The following is a 20,860-nucleotide window of genomic DNA, read 5'->3' as shown; positions in this document are numbered from 1 at the left end:
GGCGTGTGACTCTGCTGCTCGGCGCCCCGACTTATACATTTCTGCCGCGTTCGGAGCCATAAAAGACCGGAGGTTGCGTCGAGAGCGAGGCCGACGTGAGACCTTGAGACCTCTGGGCCGTGGACCCGTGGAGCTGTATCGATCGCATGCCTCCTCCCTGCGCATCGATCGCGCGGTGGCGCGGATACTCCCCTTTGCTTAAACAAGTCACTTCGGGAATGCATCCCTCGGCGATTCGCGTCGCTTCAATCCCGATTCAAATAAATCTCCGCACTCGCACGAGAGCGCGCGTGGTGGTGGCGCGACCATAGCCCAGTGCCGGATTCGGTCTCAAGGGGGAAGTGCGGGGTCACGACCATTACTCGTGACCTCGCCGCCCGAGCCGCGCGTGATGAGTGGAGGCGCTCGATCCCACGGGAGCCCGGCGGGCACACGGGGTGCGGACTCGGCGCGGACGACCAGGGCTCGAGCAATAGCTGGGGCCGCAAATAAAGGCGAGACGCGGAGACCAGCCCCGAGCACTGTGCGCAGCGGGGAGTGAAGGCTGTGGGTGAGGACCCGACCCAACGCCTCCACGCCGATGTGGAGCCCGTGGCCTCCTCCTGTCGCTTCCACACTCCAACGGCACAATCCCCGTGCCGCGTGCGATGCTGGGACGAGGTGGGACGCACGCCACACGAATCGCGCTGTTCTCTCGTGTCATGAAAAAATTTCGAATGAAGAACGGTTTCATTCCGTTAAAGGCAGAATTGTTTAGACTCCTGACTCTAATCCAGATGTCTGGCTCTTATAGAGACTGGTGGCTCGAGACGATCACTGCAGCTGCCGCGCTGGGTGCATTTCAAGCGGAGTAGCGAGTCTGGGCAGCACAGAGAGGTGGGGCGGGGGCACGGATACGCACCCGAGCACCACTGGAATCGGTGCCAGGCGCAGCGTGGCCACGGCTCGGCGCTGGCTTAAGAACGATCGCCTTTGGTGCAAACATTTTAATTTGACTCGCGTCGTGCTGCAAAGATGCTTAAGAGGCAGTGTGGATCTCCTGGGTCCTCTCGTGGCTTAAACCCGGCGAGTGTCTCTGGCCTGTAGGGGAGCCGGGCCGCCTTCGCGAGCTGGGAACTGAGCGAGGTTTCTGGGGACGCGGAGAGGCCGGGCGCCTCCTCATCTCTCCACACTTGTAGCACACGCGCCCAGCCGCAGGGTCAACCCAACTCCCTTCCCCTCTGCGCTGCCCCCCCCCCCTGCTCCCTCGTCATCGATGTGTTCAGGAGTTCAGTGGCAGCGACGAGACCGAGAAGGTGTGAAACTCCACCTCGGGGCTTTCGTGTGACGCGTGCAGGCGGACTGATTAATGGTGGGAACGCGAAGGCAAGAAGAGAGTGATGGTGATTGGTGCGTCACTGCATGCGCCCGCAAGGCGGCAACCCGCTGATGATGAAGCGGCAGCCATCGCATTCCAGATACTCCACGAATCCACTTGCACGCGTTATCACCCGAGACTGGACAAACCCGCCAGAAATGTGTGGCCTCCTCAACCTGGAGCCGCGAGCCGCCACTGGGCTATGCGCTGAGTGAACGCAGAGGAGCGGGGGGAGAGCGGTGCGCTGGGACGTTCGATGCGTGATTTTCTGAGGCCGCGGCGGCCCTCTGATGGACGACGTGGCGATTCGCTCGAACCGCGAGCCACACGGAGAGCGGGGGACGCGGGGACGAGACGTGGTGCCACGGGGCAGGGCCTAATGCGAGTGCGAAATGCCGCCGCGTGGCGATGAGGGGCATGAGGAACGCTGCTGGCGGCGCGGAGCAGCCGTGCCCCTGTGAAGCACGGAGTGGAACGCCTTGTGAATGGAATGGAGCGACAGTGGTGCGTGCGTGAGTGCGCGCTAATTGTGGTTATCGGATAAAAGCTGACGCCACGGGCCGCTCTAGCATCAATGTTTAATGATCTCTGCTGCTGCTGATGACGATGCTGCTGCTGCTGCCGGCGAAGCGCCGCGCGCTCCCCGCCACCTGCCAGGCGACGCGCGTGGCAGTCGCGGGGAGCAAACGGCGAGGGGGGCCCCGGCTCCATTTCCCAGGGAACGCGGCGCGCTGAGCCCGCGGGCGCCGCGCCCCATCCGCGCCGCTCGCACAGCCAGAGAGGGAGGCGAGGGAGAGGGAAGGGGGACGCGAGACGAATTGCAGTCGCACTCAGTGTAAGCGATATGTAAATGCGAGCGTCCCCTGGTTAATTTGCATAGAGAACGAGCGGTAATCTCCGGCACGGGGGAGGGGGGGGGGGTGGAAGAGTTCGCACTCGACCCAGCCCGCCCCCGTCCCCCTCCCGTGGCCGTGAGATTGCGTGAGACCGAGGGGCGCCGCGCGACCCCCTCTGCCTTGCGAGCCGCGGAAATCTCCGAGATGGGGGTGGAGGGGGGGGCTTGGGACGCAGCTTTATGGGGTCCGGGCTCGACGTGGCCCGGGTTGAGGTGGCGACCTGGGACCTCGGTGTCGGCGCCCCGGGGGTCGCAGCTCAGCTGGTGCGGGGAGGCTGATGGCGCTCGCTGCGCGTCGCCTGTCTCAAGTCGTCTCGGTGCCGTGTGGACGGCCGTGCGTGTTCGTATATTTGTGTGGGAGCGGTGGTGGAGCGGTTAGCGCGCTGCGCTACGAACCCGGCTTCCCAAGTTTGAGTCCCGCTCACGGACAACGCCAGTGACGATTATCTGAACCGGTCCCTGGGCCTCCCCTAGGTCGACTCGGCCTCAAATGAGTACCTGCTGCGATGTATAAACATCGACCACTCGGAAGACAAAGGCGGCCGTGCGTGGTATTAGCCACCCACCCACTCGTGTGCCGTGCCGGCCTTCGTAGATGTTCGCTGACAGCACTTGCCCCTACGGTCTGTTGCAAGGCTATACGGGGGATCTTTGACTTTGTGCGTGCGCCTCTGCAGGAGCTGCAGTTCGAGCGGCTGACGCGCGAGCTGGAGGCGGAGCACCACAGCGTCGCGTCGCAGCTGCAGCGCTGCCGCCTCGACTCGGAGGCCGGCAGCGCGAGCAGCGTCAGGTGAGGGGTGGGGGCAGGGGCAGCACTCACCACTCAGCAGCTCACCACTCACCATTCAGCACTCAGCACTCACTACCACCACTCACCACTCACCCTCACCACCCACCACTCACCACGCACCACTCACCCACTCACCCACTCACCACTCACCACTGAGCAGCTCACCACTCACCGCTCACCACTCACCACTCACCCACTCACCACTCAGCACTCACTACTCACCACTCAGCAGCTCACCACTCACCGCTCACCACTCACCACTCAGCAGCTCACCACTCACCGCTCACCATGCACTACTCACCCACTCACCACTCAGCACTCAGCCACTCACCACTCAGCAGCTCACCACCACCACTCACCCTCACCACCCACCACTCACCACTCACCACGCACCACTCACCCACTCACCACTCAGCAATCAGCCACTCAGCACTCACCACTCAGCAGCTCACCACTCACCACCACCACTCACCACGCACTACTCACCTACTCACCAGTCAGCAGCTCACCACTCACCATTCACCACTCAGCAGCTCACTACCACCACTCACCCTCACCACCCACCACTCACCACTCACCACGCACCACTCACCACTCACCACTCACCCACTCACCACTCACCACTCAGCAGCTCACCACTCACCACTCACCACGCACCACTCACGCACTCACCACTCACCACGCACCACTCACCCACTCACCACTCACCACTCAGCAGCTCACCACTCACCACGCACCACGCGCCCACTCACCACTCAGCAGCTCACCACTCACCACTCAGCAGCTCACCACTCACCGCTCACCACTCACCACCACCACTCACCACCACCACTCACCACCACCACTCACCGCGCCCAACTCACCCACTCACCACTCAGCACTCACCACTCACCACTCTCCCCTCAGCACTCACCACTCACTACTCAGCCACTCACCACTCAGCAGCTCACCACTCTCTACCTCACCACTCACCACTCACCACTCACCCACTCACCCACTCACCAGCTCACCACTCACCCACTCACCCACTCACCCCTCACCACTCACCACACACCACTCTCTACCTCACCACTCACCACTCACCCACTCACCACTCAGCAGCTCACCACTCACCCACTCACCCACTCACCACTCACCCACTCACCACTCACCACTCACCCACTCACCACTCAGCACTCAGCAGCTCACCACTCTCTACCTCACCACTCACCCACTCACCACTCACCCACTCACCCACTCACCACTCAGCAGCTCACCACTCACCACACACCACTCTCTACCTCACCACTCACCCACTCACCACTCACCACTCACCACTCAGCAGCTCACCACTCTCTACCTCACCACTCACCACACACCACTCACCACTCACCACTCACCACTCAGCAGCTCACCACTCAGCAGCTCACAACTCTCTACCTCACCACTCACCACACACCACTCACCCACTCACCACTCTCTACCTCACCACTCACCCACTCACCATTCTCTACCTCACCACTCACCACACACCACTCACCACTCAGCAGCTCACCACTCTCTACCTCACCACTCACCACTCACCACACACCACTCACCACTCAGCAGATCACCACTCTCTACCTCACCACTCACCACACACCACTCACCCACTCACCACTCTCTACCTCACCACTCACCCACTCACCACTCTCTACCTCACCACTCACCACACACCACTCACCACTCAGCAGCTCACCACTCTCTACCTCACCACTCACCACTCACCACGCACTACTCACCCACTCACCACTCAGCAGCTCACCACTCTCTACCTCACCACTCACCACACACCACTCACCCACTCACCCACTCACCAGCTCACCACTCACCCACTCACCACTCTCTACCTCACCACTCACCACACACCACTCACCACTCAGCAGCTCACCACTCTCTACCTCACCACTCACCACTCAGCAGCTCACCACTCTCTACCTCACCACTCACCACTCGCCACTCACCCACTCACCACTCAGCAGCTCACCACTCACCGCTCACCACCACCACTCACCGCGCCCAACTCACCCACTCACCACTCAGCACTCACCACTCTCCATTCACCACTCACCACTCACTACTCACCCCTCACCCACTCACCACTCAGCAGCTCACCACTCACCACCACCACTCACCACTCAGCAGCTCACCACTCTCTACCTCACCACTCACCACACACCACTCACCACTCTCTACCTCACCACTCACCACTCACCACTCACCCACTCACCCACTCAGCAGCTCACCACTCTCTACCTCACCACTCACCCACTCAGCAGCTCACCACTCTCTACCTCACTACTCTCTACCTCACCACTCACCACACACCACTCACCACTCACCACTCAGCAGCTCACCACTCTCTACCTCACCACTCACCACACACCACTCACCACTCACTCACCACTCAGCAGCTCACCACTCTCTACCTCACCACTCACCACACACCACTCACCACTCACTCACTCACCACTCAGCAGCTCACCACTCACCGCTCCCAACTCACCACCACCACTCACCGCGCCCAACTCACCCACTCACCACTCAGCACTCACCACTCTCCACTCAGCAGCTCACCACTCACTGCTCACCACGCACTACTCACCCACTCACCATCAGCACTCACCACTCACCACTCTGCCACTCAGAACACACCACTCAGCAGCTCACCACTCACCCACTCACCACTCAGCAGCTCACCACTCACCACTCACCACTCACCACTCAGCAGCTCACCACTCTCTACCTCACCACTCACCACACAGCAGCTCACCACTCACCACTCACCACTCACCCACTCACCCCCTCACCACTCACCACTCACCACTCACCCACTCACCCCCTCACCACTCAGCAGCTCACCACTCACCACTCAGCAGCTCACCACTCTCTACCTCACCACTCACCCACTCACCACTCACCCACACACCAGCTCACCACACACCACTCACTAGTCACCCACTCAGCAGCTCACCACTCTCTACCTCACCACTCAGCAGCTCACTACTCACCACTCACCTACTCACCACTCACCACTCAGCCACTCACCAGCTCACCACTCACCACTCAGCCACTCACCAGCTCACCACTCACCACTCAGCAGCTCACCACACAGCCACTCACCACTCACCCACTCACCACTCACCCACTTACCAGCTCACCACTCATCACTCAGCAGCTCACCACTCACCAGCTCACCACTCACCACTCAGCAGTTCACCACACACAGCCTCGTATAATGAGCTCCACATCGAGCCCGCGACGTGTGCGTGAGCTGCAGGTCTGATGCACGAGGCCACGTGCAGCCCCATGCCCCCCTAACAGCAGACGCTTGGTACAGCGCGCGATCAATAAACACAACGCGAGGTAACGGGCAGCCACGCCGCTGTTGATGAGACCTGGAAAGTCTCCACCTTGGCGTGGTCTGCGTGCGTAGGCCACGAGCTGCTGGGGGACAATGACCCCTTGACCCTGCGCGACCGAAGGCGATGGACATCGCGTGCCTGCTGTGCGTGGCTCCGTGGAACAGAACCTTGCCTGTTGCTATTTTACACGGTGGTTAATTCGCATTTGTCACTTTGATTCGCCACGACGCAGATGATTAGATTTAAGCTTGCAAGATTGTATTCGTTTAGACTTTTGATTTGTTGAGAGTTATAGTGTTGCGTTGAACCAGCACACCGAGAGTCATTGCCTATGTAGGGCTGTTACAGAGGGTCTGTTTGTGTAGGGCTGTTTACATAGGGGCTAATGGAAAACAGACACAGTGGGCGGGGTCTCCGTGAGCACACGGGGTGGTGCCCGCAACGACGTCCGTACTGGACGGCGTGAGGGGGGTTTCGATCCTCTAACGGGGTATAAAAAGGGTTGAGCCAGAGAGCTCGGGGCTCAGTCTTAGAGTAGTTAAGAGAAGAGAGAAGACCAGCCAGATAGGCCCTGGACTCCCCCTGGGACGCCGCCCTTGTAAGGGCAGTGCAGGCTGGAGCCAGTGGCGTGGTCCCGGAACCAGAGTCAGACCTCTGGGATTCCGGGTACCGTAGCCCGACTAACCAGTGTCGGGCCAGACAGCCTCCCCTAGCCCGTTAGCGGAGGACTCAGCTAGGAAGGCTAGCTAGGGGTGAATTCCCAGTTGTACGGGTGAGGGGGCCGATACATCCCTCTAGTACTGTAAGCCCTTTGTGTAAATAAATACGTGTGCCTTACCCCGTTGTCCACGCGTCTTCAACAACACTTCATCTGGCGTCAGAAGTACCAAGAACATGGACACGCGCCAAACAGCTCGAGCCAGGGAACAGCGGGCGGAGGACGCCGCCGAAATTGCCGAGCCCGAGATGGCTCTACTAGACGACGTGCAGCCGGGGCCGGATGCGGGCTTACCGGAGCATCGCCATGAAGAGGAGCAGCGGGGAGACGACCTGAGGCTGGCTCATGAGAGGCTGGCGGAACTGCTCTACGCCGCTGCCGCTGCGCTGGGGGACATCACACGGCTGGCGGCTGGTGGTCCACCGCGGGGCGAGAGGAACCGGCGTGTGGAGCGTCTTCCCGCCATTTCTGAAGATTTAAATTTTGAAATTCCCGCCATCGACACAGCGACCGCTAGGGGCGTGGCCAACCTCAACCTGGGGTCCGACATCGGCCGCGCTGGGGCTGCTGCATCAACGACGGAGGAGGGCGCGTCATCAAAGCTGCGACAGGCGATGCCATCTGCCATTCGCGCCGAGACGCAGCCGAGTCGGGGAGGCAGCAGTCCACGGGACTCCACGGCAGCCGCTGCGCTACACCAAAGGCTGCCCCCGCTTAAAGAATTCGTGGGCGCAGAGGGCGACTGGAGCGGCTTTCAAAGACGCTTCCTCGCCCACCAGGAGATGGCTAAATGGACGGACGAAAAAGCTCTCAGCGCCCTGCCGGCGCTCCTGGACGGCGACGCGCTTGCCGCCCTAACATCGGCACCCAAGGAAAGGCGCTCCACGTTACCGATGGCGCTGCAGCTGCTGGGAGGGGTCTACGGACCGTCGGCGGAATGCAGACAAGAGTTCTACGACCGCAAGCGGGGAGAGAAGGAGTCGCCCCTAGCGTACCGAACGAGCCTCCTGGCGATGGCCAAGTCGGCCTTCCCCCGGATGGATGACGACGGCATCGACGCTATGGTAACGGAGAAGATACTCCTCCTGGCCGACGATCTAGACATCGCTGTCGTCGCACAGGAGGACGCGGAAATGACATCGCTCCAGGCGGCGCGGCTCCTCCACGCAAACCTCCTGTCGCTTCGACGCAAAGCCAGCAGGGCATCGGCGGGGCGTGCGGTGGCTGCAGCCACCCTTCCGATGGAGGAACTCTACGCCGTCGACCACCGACGGCAACAGGCGACGAGTGCACGGCCGGGCCAGGACGGGTCAGGCCGTTCCGACCACTCGTCACCTCCGACATCGCTCCCGCGGTGTTATAACTGCGGCGTCCGGGGCCACGTCGCCTCGGGGTGCCGCTCTCCTCGTCAGCGCGGGACGACACCTCACCGGGACGACGGGCCTCATCCCAAGCTCCACCGTCAAAAACCGGCGAGTCGCGGCACCCCACACGTTTGGCCCACACACACACCCGTCACGCACTCAAACACCGCGACGAGAGGGGGGCCGGTATCACGCACCATCGCACCATCACGCACCACTCCGGGTACCCATATCGAACCCGGCCAGTGGTCCGTGCTGGCCGATCGTGTGGTTGCCGCATCGTCGGGGTCGTCGGCCGTTGTAGGATATATCGACGGGGTGGAAGTGCGCATCCTGGTCGATACGGGGGCATCGGCGACTATTATTTCGGAATTAATTTACAATATTCTCCCTGTCCGGAGCCGTCCTTTGATGCCTGTTAACGTACCATTCTATGCGGCTAACGGGGGCTCACTTGGCATCATCGGACAAATTCGTGCCCAAATTTGTATTGGGGAAATTAAATTGTCTGGGCCGATTTTTGTTTCGTCCTCACTGGCGGTTCCGTGCCTGCTGGGGACGGACTTCCTGGCCAAAATGCCGATTGTAATTTTGATCGACCAGGGGTGCATAGAGCTTCCATCGGGCAGACGCATGGCGTTCCTGCCATCACCAGTTGCGACTCGGACGGCGTTCGCGACGGTGCCGGCGTTCGTGGAGAGAACGGTACGCGTTCCTCCGGGAACGAAAATGTTGGTGCCCTTGAAGCTTCGGCGGCCCCTCGTTAAGGGTGCCGGGGCGCAAGGGGTACTGTTGGGACCGTCTAGGGCCGGGGTTAGTGGACCTGATTTACTACCGGCCCAGACCATAGTGAGAGGGGATAGTGAACCCTTCATCGCGGTCCTAAACGTGGGCTCGCAGACGGTGGTGCTCCCACAGGGGACCGTGCTTGCTCACGCAACGCCGGTGCCGTGTGAGGAGCCCGCCGTAAATTCCGTCAACACTGTCCCTGCGTCGCGACCACGTTCGGACAGCGATGAAGGGTGGCTCGAGGCGCTTTGTGCGGGATCGACGGACCTGTCCGATTCAGAGCGTCAACAACTTAAAACGCTATTGCGAGAATTTTCCGACGTTTTTAGTCGAGATAAATATGATTTGGGCTGCACTCACTTGCTGCGTCACCATATTGACACGGGTGACAGCGCGCCAATTCGCCAAAATCCGTTTCGGTTGAGTCCCGCCGAAAAGGAACATGTCAAATCGGCTGTTGATGACATGTTAGCCGCGGACATCATTTCTCCTTCCACCAGCCCTTGGGGAGCGCCGATCGTCCTGGTTAAAAAGCAGGACGGTTCGTTGCGGTTTTGCGTTGACTTCCGGCGTCTTAATAAAATTTCGGTTGCCGACGCATACCCGCTCCCTCGGATGGATGAATCGCTTGACGCTTTGGCGGGAGCGCGATTCTTTTCCACACTCGATTTACTTTCGGGATTCTGGCAGCTTCCTCTGGATGATGAGTCTAAGCCTAAAACTGCTTTTCGTACACCGCACGGCTTGTTTCAATTCAACAGGTTGCCGATGGGCTTGCACTCAGCGCCGGCAACTTTCCAGCGTTTGATGGAATTGGTTTTGGCTGGACTGCAATGGGAGTCGTGCCTCATTTATTTGGATGACGTTATCGTCTTTAGTAAAACTTTTGATGACCATCTCCAGAGGTTGCGGGCAGTTTTCCTAAAGATGCGGGCTGCTAATTTGAAATTTAAGCCCCAAAAATGCCATTTGTTGCGTGATTCGGTGCGTTATTTGGGGCACATCGTGGGACGCTCGGGTATTGCTACCGATCCCGCCAAAACGCAGTGTGTCAGCTCCTGGCCGACTCCCACTACAGTGGGAGAGGTCAGGAGTTTTATTGGGTTCGCGTCGTATTATCGACGGTTTGTTGCTGATTTTGCAACAATTGCAAAACCCCTGCACGCTCTAACATCTAAAGGGGTTCGTTTCCACTGGGGTCAAGAGGAGGAGGCTGCGTTCCGCTCCCTTCGGGACGCCCTGGTGAAAGCCCCTCCCTTGATCTACCCTGATTTTTCGAAACCCTTTTTGCTCGACACCGATGCGAGCAACACGGGTATTGGGGGTGTGCTTTCCCAGGTGGTTGATGGCGTTGAACGGGTGGTCGCATACGGTAGTCGGGTGTTGTCTCCTGCGGAGCAGAGATATTGTGTTACCCGTAGAGAACTGTTGGCAATTGTTTTTTTCATCCAACAATACCGCCCATATCTGTACGGTCGGCATTTCACCGTCCGCACAGATCATGCGGCACTACAGTATGCCCTGCGAGTTCAACAACCATCGGGACAGTTGTCTCGATGGTTGGAGGTTCTCCAGGATTTTGATTTTGAGACCACTTACCGTAAGGGCGTTCGCCATACCAACGCGGACGCTCTGTCACGCATGCCAACCGCCTCGGAATGTGCATGCCTCCTGGGGTCGGGACGTTGCAGACCTTCAGGGGACGCATCGGTCCCGATCCTGGCAGCCACCGACGATGACGAGCCACAGGCTGATAATTCTATCGAACAACAGGGAAGGGATTCCCTGTTGGGGTTGCCCGTCACTGAGTGGGGGCGCCTCCAAATGGAGGACACCTCCCTCCTCGGGTGGCGTCGTCGCGTCGGGGGTGCTGGCCGGGTGAAAGGTGATTCGGGTGCATGGGAAATGGTACAGGGTCTGCTCATGCACTGGGACGCAAAATCACAGCGACATCGGCTGGTCGTCCCTTCGGAGTTGCGAGGCAAAGTGGTGTGGGCCGCGCATGAGCGCCTGTTACATCTGGGGACTCTAAAGACCCTCGCACTAATACAGCTAGATTTTTTTTGGCCTGGTATGACAAAGGATGTGGGGGATCTTCTGAGTTCATGCCCGCGGTGTGCGCAGCGGAAACCGCCGGCGCGGGAGTCTAACCCGCCTTTACAATCGATCAAGGTGTCCAGGATAAATGAGCTGGTCGCACTGGACATCTTGGGCCCATTTCCCGCCACCCCCAGGGGCAATAAGTATTTGCTGACAGGTGTCGAGTATTTTACGCGCTGGCCCATGGCCTGGCCCCTTGCCAACCAGTCGGCAGCAGCCATCGTGGACGCCTTTGTTCAGGGATACGTCCTGGACAAAGGTGCCCCGGAACGGCTGCTGACCGACCAGGGTAAAAATTTTTCCAGCAAATTACTTAAACAAGTCTGTGACCTCTTAGGCACAAAGAAAATTCGGACCTCCCCGTATCACCCACAGACTGACGGAATGGTCGAGCGCCTGCATCGCACCATTTCGTCAATGATGGCACAGCAGGTCTCAGATTCCCAGACTGATTGGGACCTGCATATTCAGGGGGTCTTGGCGGCATATCGGATGGCACCCCATGCGGCTACGGGGTTTTCCCCCTTTTACCTTATGTACGGTCGCGAACCCGACCCGCCTGTTCGCGCCCAGCTGCAGATCCCCGACCTGCAAGGTAAAACAAAATTGGCTGACCACGTCAAATTTAATTTGGCTAAGTTAACAGAGGCACGGGATGCTGCGAGGTTAAACTCGGACCTCCGTCAAAAGGCGAACGAGCGCCTCAGGTTGGGTCGAGCGCATGTCATACAGTGGAAACCGGGGGACAGGGCATGGTTGCACTGTCCCCAAGTACCCCTGGCTACCTCCCCAAAGCTGGCGCGACCGTGGCGGGGGCCTGTGGAAGTGGTCGAGGTCCTGCGACCACAGTGCGTGCGCATTCGTTGGGGGAAGCGGCGATGGTTCGTGCACCCCTCTCGGTTGAAACCTTTCGTCGCGGCACACAAACCCACTTCACACATGCGTGGCCAGACGTGTGGGGGGTCGACCGACTCACTAGGTCCGTCCCCACTGCGCTCACCTAATGCCTTGCCGGCCGTGCCACCTCCAGGTTCATCGAGACTGACGGGCTCACGCCCGACCACCCCTTCTGGGGATACCAACAGTCACGAGGCATCAGAGGAGGCCCCGCTCCCGGACGGACGATTGCCACCTGACGGTCCGCCACCCGGGGTTCCCCCGTGTGAGGGGCCCGCCGCAAGGACACGCGCAAAAATGCGCAAACTGTTGTGAAACCGCAAGGACACGCGCAAAAATGCGCAGACTGTTGAGGAACCGCAAGATTTGTATATATATGTTGTGTTCATTGTGTTGTGTGGGGGGGGGGGTGTCCCCTGCCCATTGGTGTGCATTGTGGCTTCGCTACATATTGTATATAGCTCGTTCTTACGGTATCCGTATTTATTCGGGGGGGGGTGCGTCGGATTGTTCCCTTTCAGGGTTGAGGGTTTTGTTGTTGTCATTGTCGTTGTTGTTGTTGTTACTGTTGGTTCCTTCAAGTTAGCGTTCAAAACGTTTTTTTAAGGCACACGCGGGGATCCAGGGGTTGAATAACCTTTATTGAAAGTTGTTGCAGCCGGGACGGCTGCGAGCTGTACAGGGGGGGGTGATGTAGGGCTGTTACAGAGGGTCTGTTTGTGTAGGGCTGTTTACATAGGGGCTAATGGAAAACAGACACAGTGGGCGGGGTCTCCGTGAGCACACGGGGTGGTGCCCGCAACGACGTCCGTACTGGACGGCGTGAGGGGGGTTTCGATCCTCTAACGGGGTATAAAAAGGGTTGAGCCAGAGAGCTCGGGGCTCAGTCTTAGAGTAGTTAAGAGAAGAGAGAAGACCAGCCAGATAGGCCCTGGACTCCCCCTGGGACGCCGCCCTTGTAAGGGCAGTGCAGGCTGGAGCCAGTGGCGTGGTCCCGGAACCAGAGTCAGACCTCTGGGATTCCGGGTACCGTCCGCCAGACAGCCTCCCCTAGCCCGTTAGCGGAGGACTCAGCTAGGAAGGCTAGCTAGGGGTGAATTCCCAGTTGTACGGGTGAGGGGGCCGATACATCCCTCTAGTACTGTAAGCCCTTTGTGTAAATAAATACGTGTGCCTTACCCCGTTGTCCACGCGTCTTCAACAACACTTCACCTATAATCATCTGGCAGTTCACCAGCAGTGGTTCAAGTACGCCTGACTGCTGATGAGACACTGACTGTCGAAACCGGTCCAGAATTTGCTCCTGTCAAACCAACTCTGTTGGACATGATGCTCTCCCAGATGGAAGGCCGTGTGGCTGATGGGATGTGTCAAAAAAGAGTTTTTATTTGTTTACATTTTTCTTGTGGAGAGACAGCCACGGGAAGTAGGGGCGGTGTCGGCTTCGCGATGATCTTGGTGATGGCCGCGGCTCACGGTGGCGGCGGCTACGATGATGAAGTCAGCGGCTGCACGCGCGCGTGGCTCGGCCCGAGTCGGGGACGCGGGGCGAGACGGGACTCGCCTGCCCCCCCCCCCCCAGCCCCCCGCTAGCCAGCTGCGCGCTCCGCTCTCGTGAATAAAACATGCGGAGACCGACAATTGTTCCGCTCTTCGCATCCTGGCGCCTGAGATATTCTGCTCCGTGAGCCCCGTGTGCAGTTGCACCGCCTGCGCACTCGATAGCTAACGCCTGCTGTGTGCGACGTCTCCTCGACCCGTCGGCGGGAGAAATCAGAACTCCCTCGCTCATCTTCCCTGGGCTGGGCTGAGCTACTTTCGGTGAAACTGAAGAGTCTATGGCAGGCGCGAAGGCAGCGGCGCTGATTTGAATTCTAAACTCACGCGAGTGAGGCGATTTACAGCGACCCCACGTGCTTTCGCTCATGCGTGCATCATTCATCTCACCTCGGTGTCTCTGAGCCTCCCCGCGGATCGAGATTGATGGCGAAAGTGAAATGCACCCTCCCCCCCACCCTTCTCTCCACAGCTCTGCTGAGGATCCTTTCCACTGGCAACCTTCAGGTGACGACCTCACACCAACCTCACACCAACCTCACACCAACCTCACACCAACCTCACACCAACCTCACACCAACCTCACACCAACCTCACACCAACCTCACACCAACCTCACACCAACCTCACACCAACCTCACACCAACCTCACACCAACCTCACACCAACCTCACACCAACCTCACACCAACCTCAACCTAACCTCACACCAACCTCACCACCAACCTCACCACCCTCACACCAACCTCACACCAACCCACACACCTCCACACCCAACCTCACACCAACCTCACACCAACCTCACACCAACCTCACACCAACTCACACCAACCTCACACCAACCTCACACCAACCTCACACCAACCTCACACCAAACCTCACACCAACCTCACACACCAACCTCACACCAACCTCACACCAACCTCACACCAACCTCACACCAACCTCACACCAACCTCACACAACCTCACACAACCTCACACAACCTCACACCAACCTCACCCAACCTCACACCAACCTCACACCACCTCCACCAACCTCACACCAACCTCACACCAACCTCACACCACCTCACCCAACCTCACACCACCTCACACCACCTCACACCAACCTCACCAACCTCACACCAACCTCACACAACCTCACACCAACCTCACACCAACCTCACACCAACCTCACCCCACACCAACCTCACACCAACCTCACACCAACCTCACACCAACCTCACACCAACCTCACACCAACCTCACACCAACCTCACACCAACCTCACACCAACCTCACACCAACCTCACACCAACCTCACACCAACCTCACACCAACCTCACACCAACCTCACACCAACCTCACACCAACCTCACACCAACCTCACACCAACCTCACACCAACCTCACACCAACCTCACACCAACCTCACACCAACCTCAACACCAACCTCACACCAACCTCACACCAACCTCACACCAACCTCACACCAACCTCACCCAACCTCACACCAACCTCACACCAACCTCACACCAACCTCACACCAACCTCACACCAACCTCACACCAACCTCACACCAACCTCACACCAACCTCACACCAACCTCACACCAACCTCACACCACCTCACACCAACCTCACACCAACCTCACACCAACCTCACACCAACCTCACACCAACCTCACACCAACCTCACACCAACCTCACACCAACCTCACACCAACCTCACACCAACCTCACACCAACCTCACACCAACCTCACACCAACCTCACACCAACCTCACACCAACCTCACACCAACCTCACACCAACCTCACACCAACCTCACACCAACCTCACACCAACCTCACACCAACCTCACACCAACCTCACACCAACCTCACACCAACCTCACACCAACCTCACACCAACCACACAACCTCACACCAACCTCACACCAACCTCACACCAACCTCACACCAACCTCACACCAACCTCACACCAACCCACACCAACCTCACACCACCTCACACCAACCTCACACCAACCTCACACCAACCTCACACCAACCTCACCACCCACACCACCTCACCCAACCTCACACCAACCTCACACCAACCTCACACCAACCTCACACCAACCTCACACCAACCTCACACCAACCTCACACCAACCTCACACCAACCTCACACAACCTCACACCAACCTCACACAACCTCACACCAACCTCACACCAACCTCACACCAACCTCACACCAACCTCACACCAACCTCACACCAACCTCACACCAACCTCACACCAACATCACAACCAACCTCCACACCAACCTCACACCAACCTCACCACCAACCCTCACACCAACCTCCACAACCTCACACACTCACACCAACCTCACACCAACCTCACACCAACCTCACCACCAACCTCACACCAACATCACACCAACCCTCACACACAACCTCACCACCAACCTCACCCAACCTCAACACCACCTCACACAACCTCACCCCAACCTCACACCAACCTCACACACCCTACACACTCACACCAACCTCACCACCAACCTCACAAACATCACACCAACCTCACACCAACCTCACACCAACCTCACACCAACCTAACCACCAACCTCACACCAACCTCACACCAACCTCACACCAACCTCACACCAACCCTCACACCAACCTCACACCAACCTCACACCAACCTCACACACCCTCACACCCACCACTCAACCCACCCAACCTCACACAACCTCACACCAACCTCACACCAACCTCACACCAACCTCACACCAACTCACACCCCCAACCTCACACCAACCTCACACCAACCTCACACCAAACCTCACACCAACCTCACACCAACCTCACACCAACCTACACCAACCTCACACCAACCTCACACCAACCTCACACCAACCTCACACCAACCTCACACCAACCTCACACCAACCTCACACCAACCTCACACAACCTCACACCAACCTCACACCAACCTCACACCAACCTCACACCAACCTCACACCAATCTCACACCAACCTCACACCAACCTCACACCAACCTCACACCAACCTCACACAACCTCAAAACCAACACCACACCATGCTCACACAGTAATAGAACATCAACCTGAAACTCATTATACAGTAGGGCTGATCGATTAATCGATTTTAAATCGAAATCGCTATTTGAAACAATGCGATTATCAAATCGCAAAGGCTGCGATTTTTTGCAATTTGAAAAGGCCTATTACTTTCTTATTGGAATTGTTAAATTTTAACTTTATTTAACTTAACAATTGTTTATGTTTCAATTAAAACATGTTAATAAATACATGGTGGAAGCAGTTCATATCTTTTAAGTTCTCATCCTTGCATTAGAATATATAGAGCAGTTCATATTTTATGGTATCATGTGGTAATGCTCCATCACACATTTTAAATCTAATACACAGTCAATATTGAAATGAAGCTTGACTTAAAACATTTTTTATCGCAAATCAAATCGCAATATCTGTCAGAAAAATCGCAATTAGATATTTTCCCCAAATTGTTCAGCCATATTATACAGCGAACAACGGGGGGGGGGGGGGTCTCTCATCTCCACGTGCTCCTGTGGCCGGCTTCTCCGTGTGGGCCCCAGCAGCCGCTGCGGCTGCCGCTGCGTTCCCCGTGATCAGCCCCTCCGCGGGAGACGAGGGCGACTCGGAGCCCCCGGCGCCGCCCCCTCGGCGCGACCCGCAGTCCCTGGGCGCCCTGGGGGCATTTCAGCACAACAGCGGCGGCAGCAGCAGCCCTGGGGGCGCGGAGGAGGGAGCCGCGTGGGTGTCGGGGGGCGGCGCCGAGCGACGGGAAAGCCCCGAGTCCCAGGAGGCGGCGACTGCGGATGCCGGGGACGTCCCAGCGCCGCCTTCCTCCGCCTCGAGTCCCGGGAGCGGCTGGAGACTGAGCCAGGTCCCCTGCACCCACCGCGCGCCTCCCCCCCCCCAACTCCTGGGCCCCAAACACGGCGATGGGAGGAGGGGGGCTCGGGCATCGAGGGGGGCGGGGGGGTCGCACGCGCACAGCAGCGTTCGCGTGCGGCGCTCGCTGCCTTGTGACGTCGCGGTGATGTGTGTGTGCGTGTCATGGCAGTGTGTGTGTCACGGCAGTGTGTGTGTGTGTCACGGCAGTGTGTGTGTGTCATGGCAGTGTGTGTGTCACGGCAGTGTGTGTGTGTGTGTGTGTCACGGCAGTGTGTGTGTGTGTGTGTCACGACAGTGTGTGTGTGTCACGGCAGTGTGTGTGTGTCACGGGAGTGTGTGAGCGAGTACATGGTACTGTATGCGTCAGACAGAGCGTGTCTTTGTGTGTGTGTGTACAATGTGTATACATTTACAATTCCGCGCGCGCACGTCTACAGTGTGTGGCACGCACATGTTCGTCAACCTCGAGAGCGGTGTTCCATCGCCACCGATGCTCTCTCTGTCTCCGTCGCTCTCCCCGCTGCAGGCCACGGCGTCTCCCGACGCCGCGCTCCCCGCCGGCTTCTCCGAGTTCCCGAGCAGCGCCGCGGACGCCGCGTCGACTCCGCTCTTCACCTTCTCGTCGTCGTTTGGCAGCGCCTTCCACTGCCCTCCGTCCCGTCGGGAATCCGTGGCCGTCCCCGCAGCGCAGAATGGCTCCCCTCTCCAGGCGCTCTCTCCGCAGGACGGGTCCCAGTCGCTCCAGCACCCCGAGTCGGCGAGCTCCGCGGCTCGGCGCTCGGCGTCGGAAGGCGGCAGCGGCGCCGGCAGCTCGGAGGAGGAAGTTTGCCCGGCGGAGGCAGTCGCTCGGGGCAAGGAGGCCTCGGACAGGGAGGAGGCGGCCCCGCCTCTCGCTCCCCACGGCTCGGCCTTCGGCAAAGGGGCGGGCGGCGGTGCGGTGCTGTCCAGGGTCCTGAGCGGCGCCGCCTCGGACTCCGGTCCCTGCGCGCAGCAGCCGGCGACTCCCGCGGCGGCGCCTCTGCCCGCGGTGATGCCTCTCGCCCGTCCGGGGAAGCGGCCGCCTCCGATCCCGCCTCCCCGCTCCACGCCGCCCACGGCCAAGGCGACCGCTCCCGCTCAGGCCCCGAGCCAGGTGCCACCCCAGCCGTCTGCGCCGTTGGCGCCTGTCCCAGCCACGCGTCACGCCCTGCTCGCTCAGCGCGCCGCCGGGGGCGGGAGCGCGGAGGGGGAGGCCCTGGTACCCGCGTGCGGCAGAGACGAGGAGCCGGGCCCGGGGGTTCCTGCTCAACGCGGGTTCCGCGCGGAGCACGACGAGGTCGCGTTCAGGAGCGAGGCTCTCCTCCCGATGCAGCAGCAACAGCAGCAGCAGCAGCTGTGTGAGCACGTGGGCCCCGCGAGCGCCACGCACTACGGCCAGCAGCAGGACGCCCAGGAGCAGTATCGAGGAAGCGAGGCCTACACGCAGCCGCACGGGGAGATGTACTCGGAGACGCCGGGGCTGGGATACAGCCCGCAGGGCTCGGAGATGTTCGGGGACGAGGCCGGAGAAAGCTACCCAGATCCGGGCACCCAGCGCTACGGCCAGGAGCGCAGCCACGCGTTCGGCCAGGAGAGGTTCTCCCACGAGGAGGCCGTGGGGGACAGCAGCCCGTACCGCGCGCCTCTCCCCGAGCAGTACACGTGGACGCTGGGGCGCAGGCGCAGGACGACCCAGGGGGCGGACGCCTACGGCAGCCACAGGGCCGGCACCGAGGCCGGCGGGGGCCCGCACGCGCAGGGGGCCCCCGCGCTCTACACGCTGACCATGGGCCGGAAGTTCACCCGGCAGGCCGCGCTGGGAGGAGAGGCCGCATTCGGGCACCTCGGCTCGTCCGCCGACAGCTACATGGACGCGGGGGGCGGTGGGGACCCACGGGGGCAGGGGGCAGGGGACGCGGCGGCCAGGAGGATGGGACACGACCTTTACGCGCACGCCGCGGACGGCGCGTACAGCCTGTACGAGCGGCGCGGAATGCAGTTCCCGGGGCAGCTCTCGGGCAAGTATCCCCTCGGGTCCCCTTGCCCCGTGTCCCCTCCCCTCGAATCCCCCGGTTCCGTGTCCCGGTGGATCCCCTCGGCCCTTGCTCCTTGTCCCCGCGCTCGTCGCATCTCCTGTCCGCGGGTGTTCCGCACGCAAGGGATCGCGTCGACTGTCACGTCGAGAGCCTCGCGGTTGTGTTCCGCTGTCCTCTGCGTGCAGGCTCCCGCGTCTCGTACTCGGGCCAGCTGAGCCAGGGCGGCGGAGCCGAGCCCCCTGCCTTCCTGAACCCCGCCGAGAGCCACGGCAGCGTGGGGGGACACACGACCCCGGGGTCGCAGTCGCCACCTCCGCTTCCCGCGCACGGGAGCTCCGCATTTTACAGCAGCACGAGTGGGTGCCCCCTCCACTCCCTCCACCTCCACCCTCCCCCCCGCCCCGCTCTCCCCCCCCCCCCAATCCTTCCCGCTATCACCGCAACAATTACCGAGCAATTAACGCGATCGAAGTCGGCGAACGCCGCTTTATTGCCGCATAATGACAGCAGCTGTACGCGGCGCAGCAGTTGCGTCGACTCAAAATTGACTTGGAATCAAACAATCCCACAGGGTGATTGCTGGGCGCCCCGTGGCGAATCCTCGCGAGCGAACTTCACTCCGCCCCCTAATCGGCCGTTCGCGCCGCGCTACGCTTCGATCTCCCGCGGCGGCAACTCCTCGTCGCAGACGGCAGTGTGCCGCTCGGGGCCGGGAAGGGGGCAGAATGTGAGGAGGCGAGGCAGCGTGGACAGTCACTCGTAGCCAGCACCTCGGTGACCTCGTCTGATGCTCCAGGAGGATTATCAATCGGTCGCTACCGTGACGATGTCCGCTCCGTGCTGGGGGGGGGGAGGGGAATCCGCGACTGCGGCACCCGCCCCAGGACGGTGGCGGCGGGGAGGGTTCCGTGGCTCCGTGAGTCGCCACGTGGAGTTTGATGGATTACAGATTTGTGATTCAGATTTGGAGGCCGGTGGGTGGTGGCTCACGTAGAGATTTGTAAACTCCCAAACCGCTGGGCAGCGCG

At 59.9% G+C, this 20,860-nt stretch overlaps 1 protein-coding gene across 6 annotated transcripts in view; it reads left to right on the top strand.

Moving 5' to 3' along the window:
• Nucleotides 1-20,860, top strand: part of LOC133344707 (catenin delta-2-like) — a 59,177-nt gene that overhangs the window by 11,499 nt on the left and 26,818 nt on the right. For 4 of the 6 annotated variants that reach the window (XM_061554782.1, XM_061554778.1, XM_061554780.1 and 1 more), the window contains exons 3-7: nt 2,930-3,042; nt 14,323-14,357; nt 17,457-17,767; nt 18,305-19,814; nt 20,018-20,188. In XM_061554782.1, coding sequence (XP_061410766.1) covers nt 2,930-3,042; nt 14,323-14,357; nt 17,457-17,767; nt 18,305-19,814; nt 20,018-20,188 — 2,140 coding nt within the window. Of the gene's footprint in view, nt 1-2,414; nt 2,517-2,929; nt 3,043-14,322; nt 14,358-17,456; nt 17,768-18,304; nt 19,815-20,017; nt 20,189-20,860 lie in introns of those variants that run through there. The other 2 variants (XM_061554784.1, XM_061554779.1) reach the window with 2 other exon arrangements.

This window comes from Lethenteron reissneri, chromosome 20, assembly GCF_015708825.2.
Source record: "Lethenteron reissneri isolate LAM-NWPU_2019-01 chromosome 20, ASM1570882v1, whole genome shotgun sequence".
In the NCBI taxonomy this organism is placed as follows: Eukaryota; Metazoa; Chordata; class Hyperoartia; order Petromyzontiformes; family Petromyzontidae; genus Lethenteron; species Lethenteron reissneri.
Note: the sequence above shows the minus strand (reverse complement) of the source record. Positions and strands in the feature narration are given on the sequence as shown.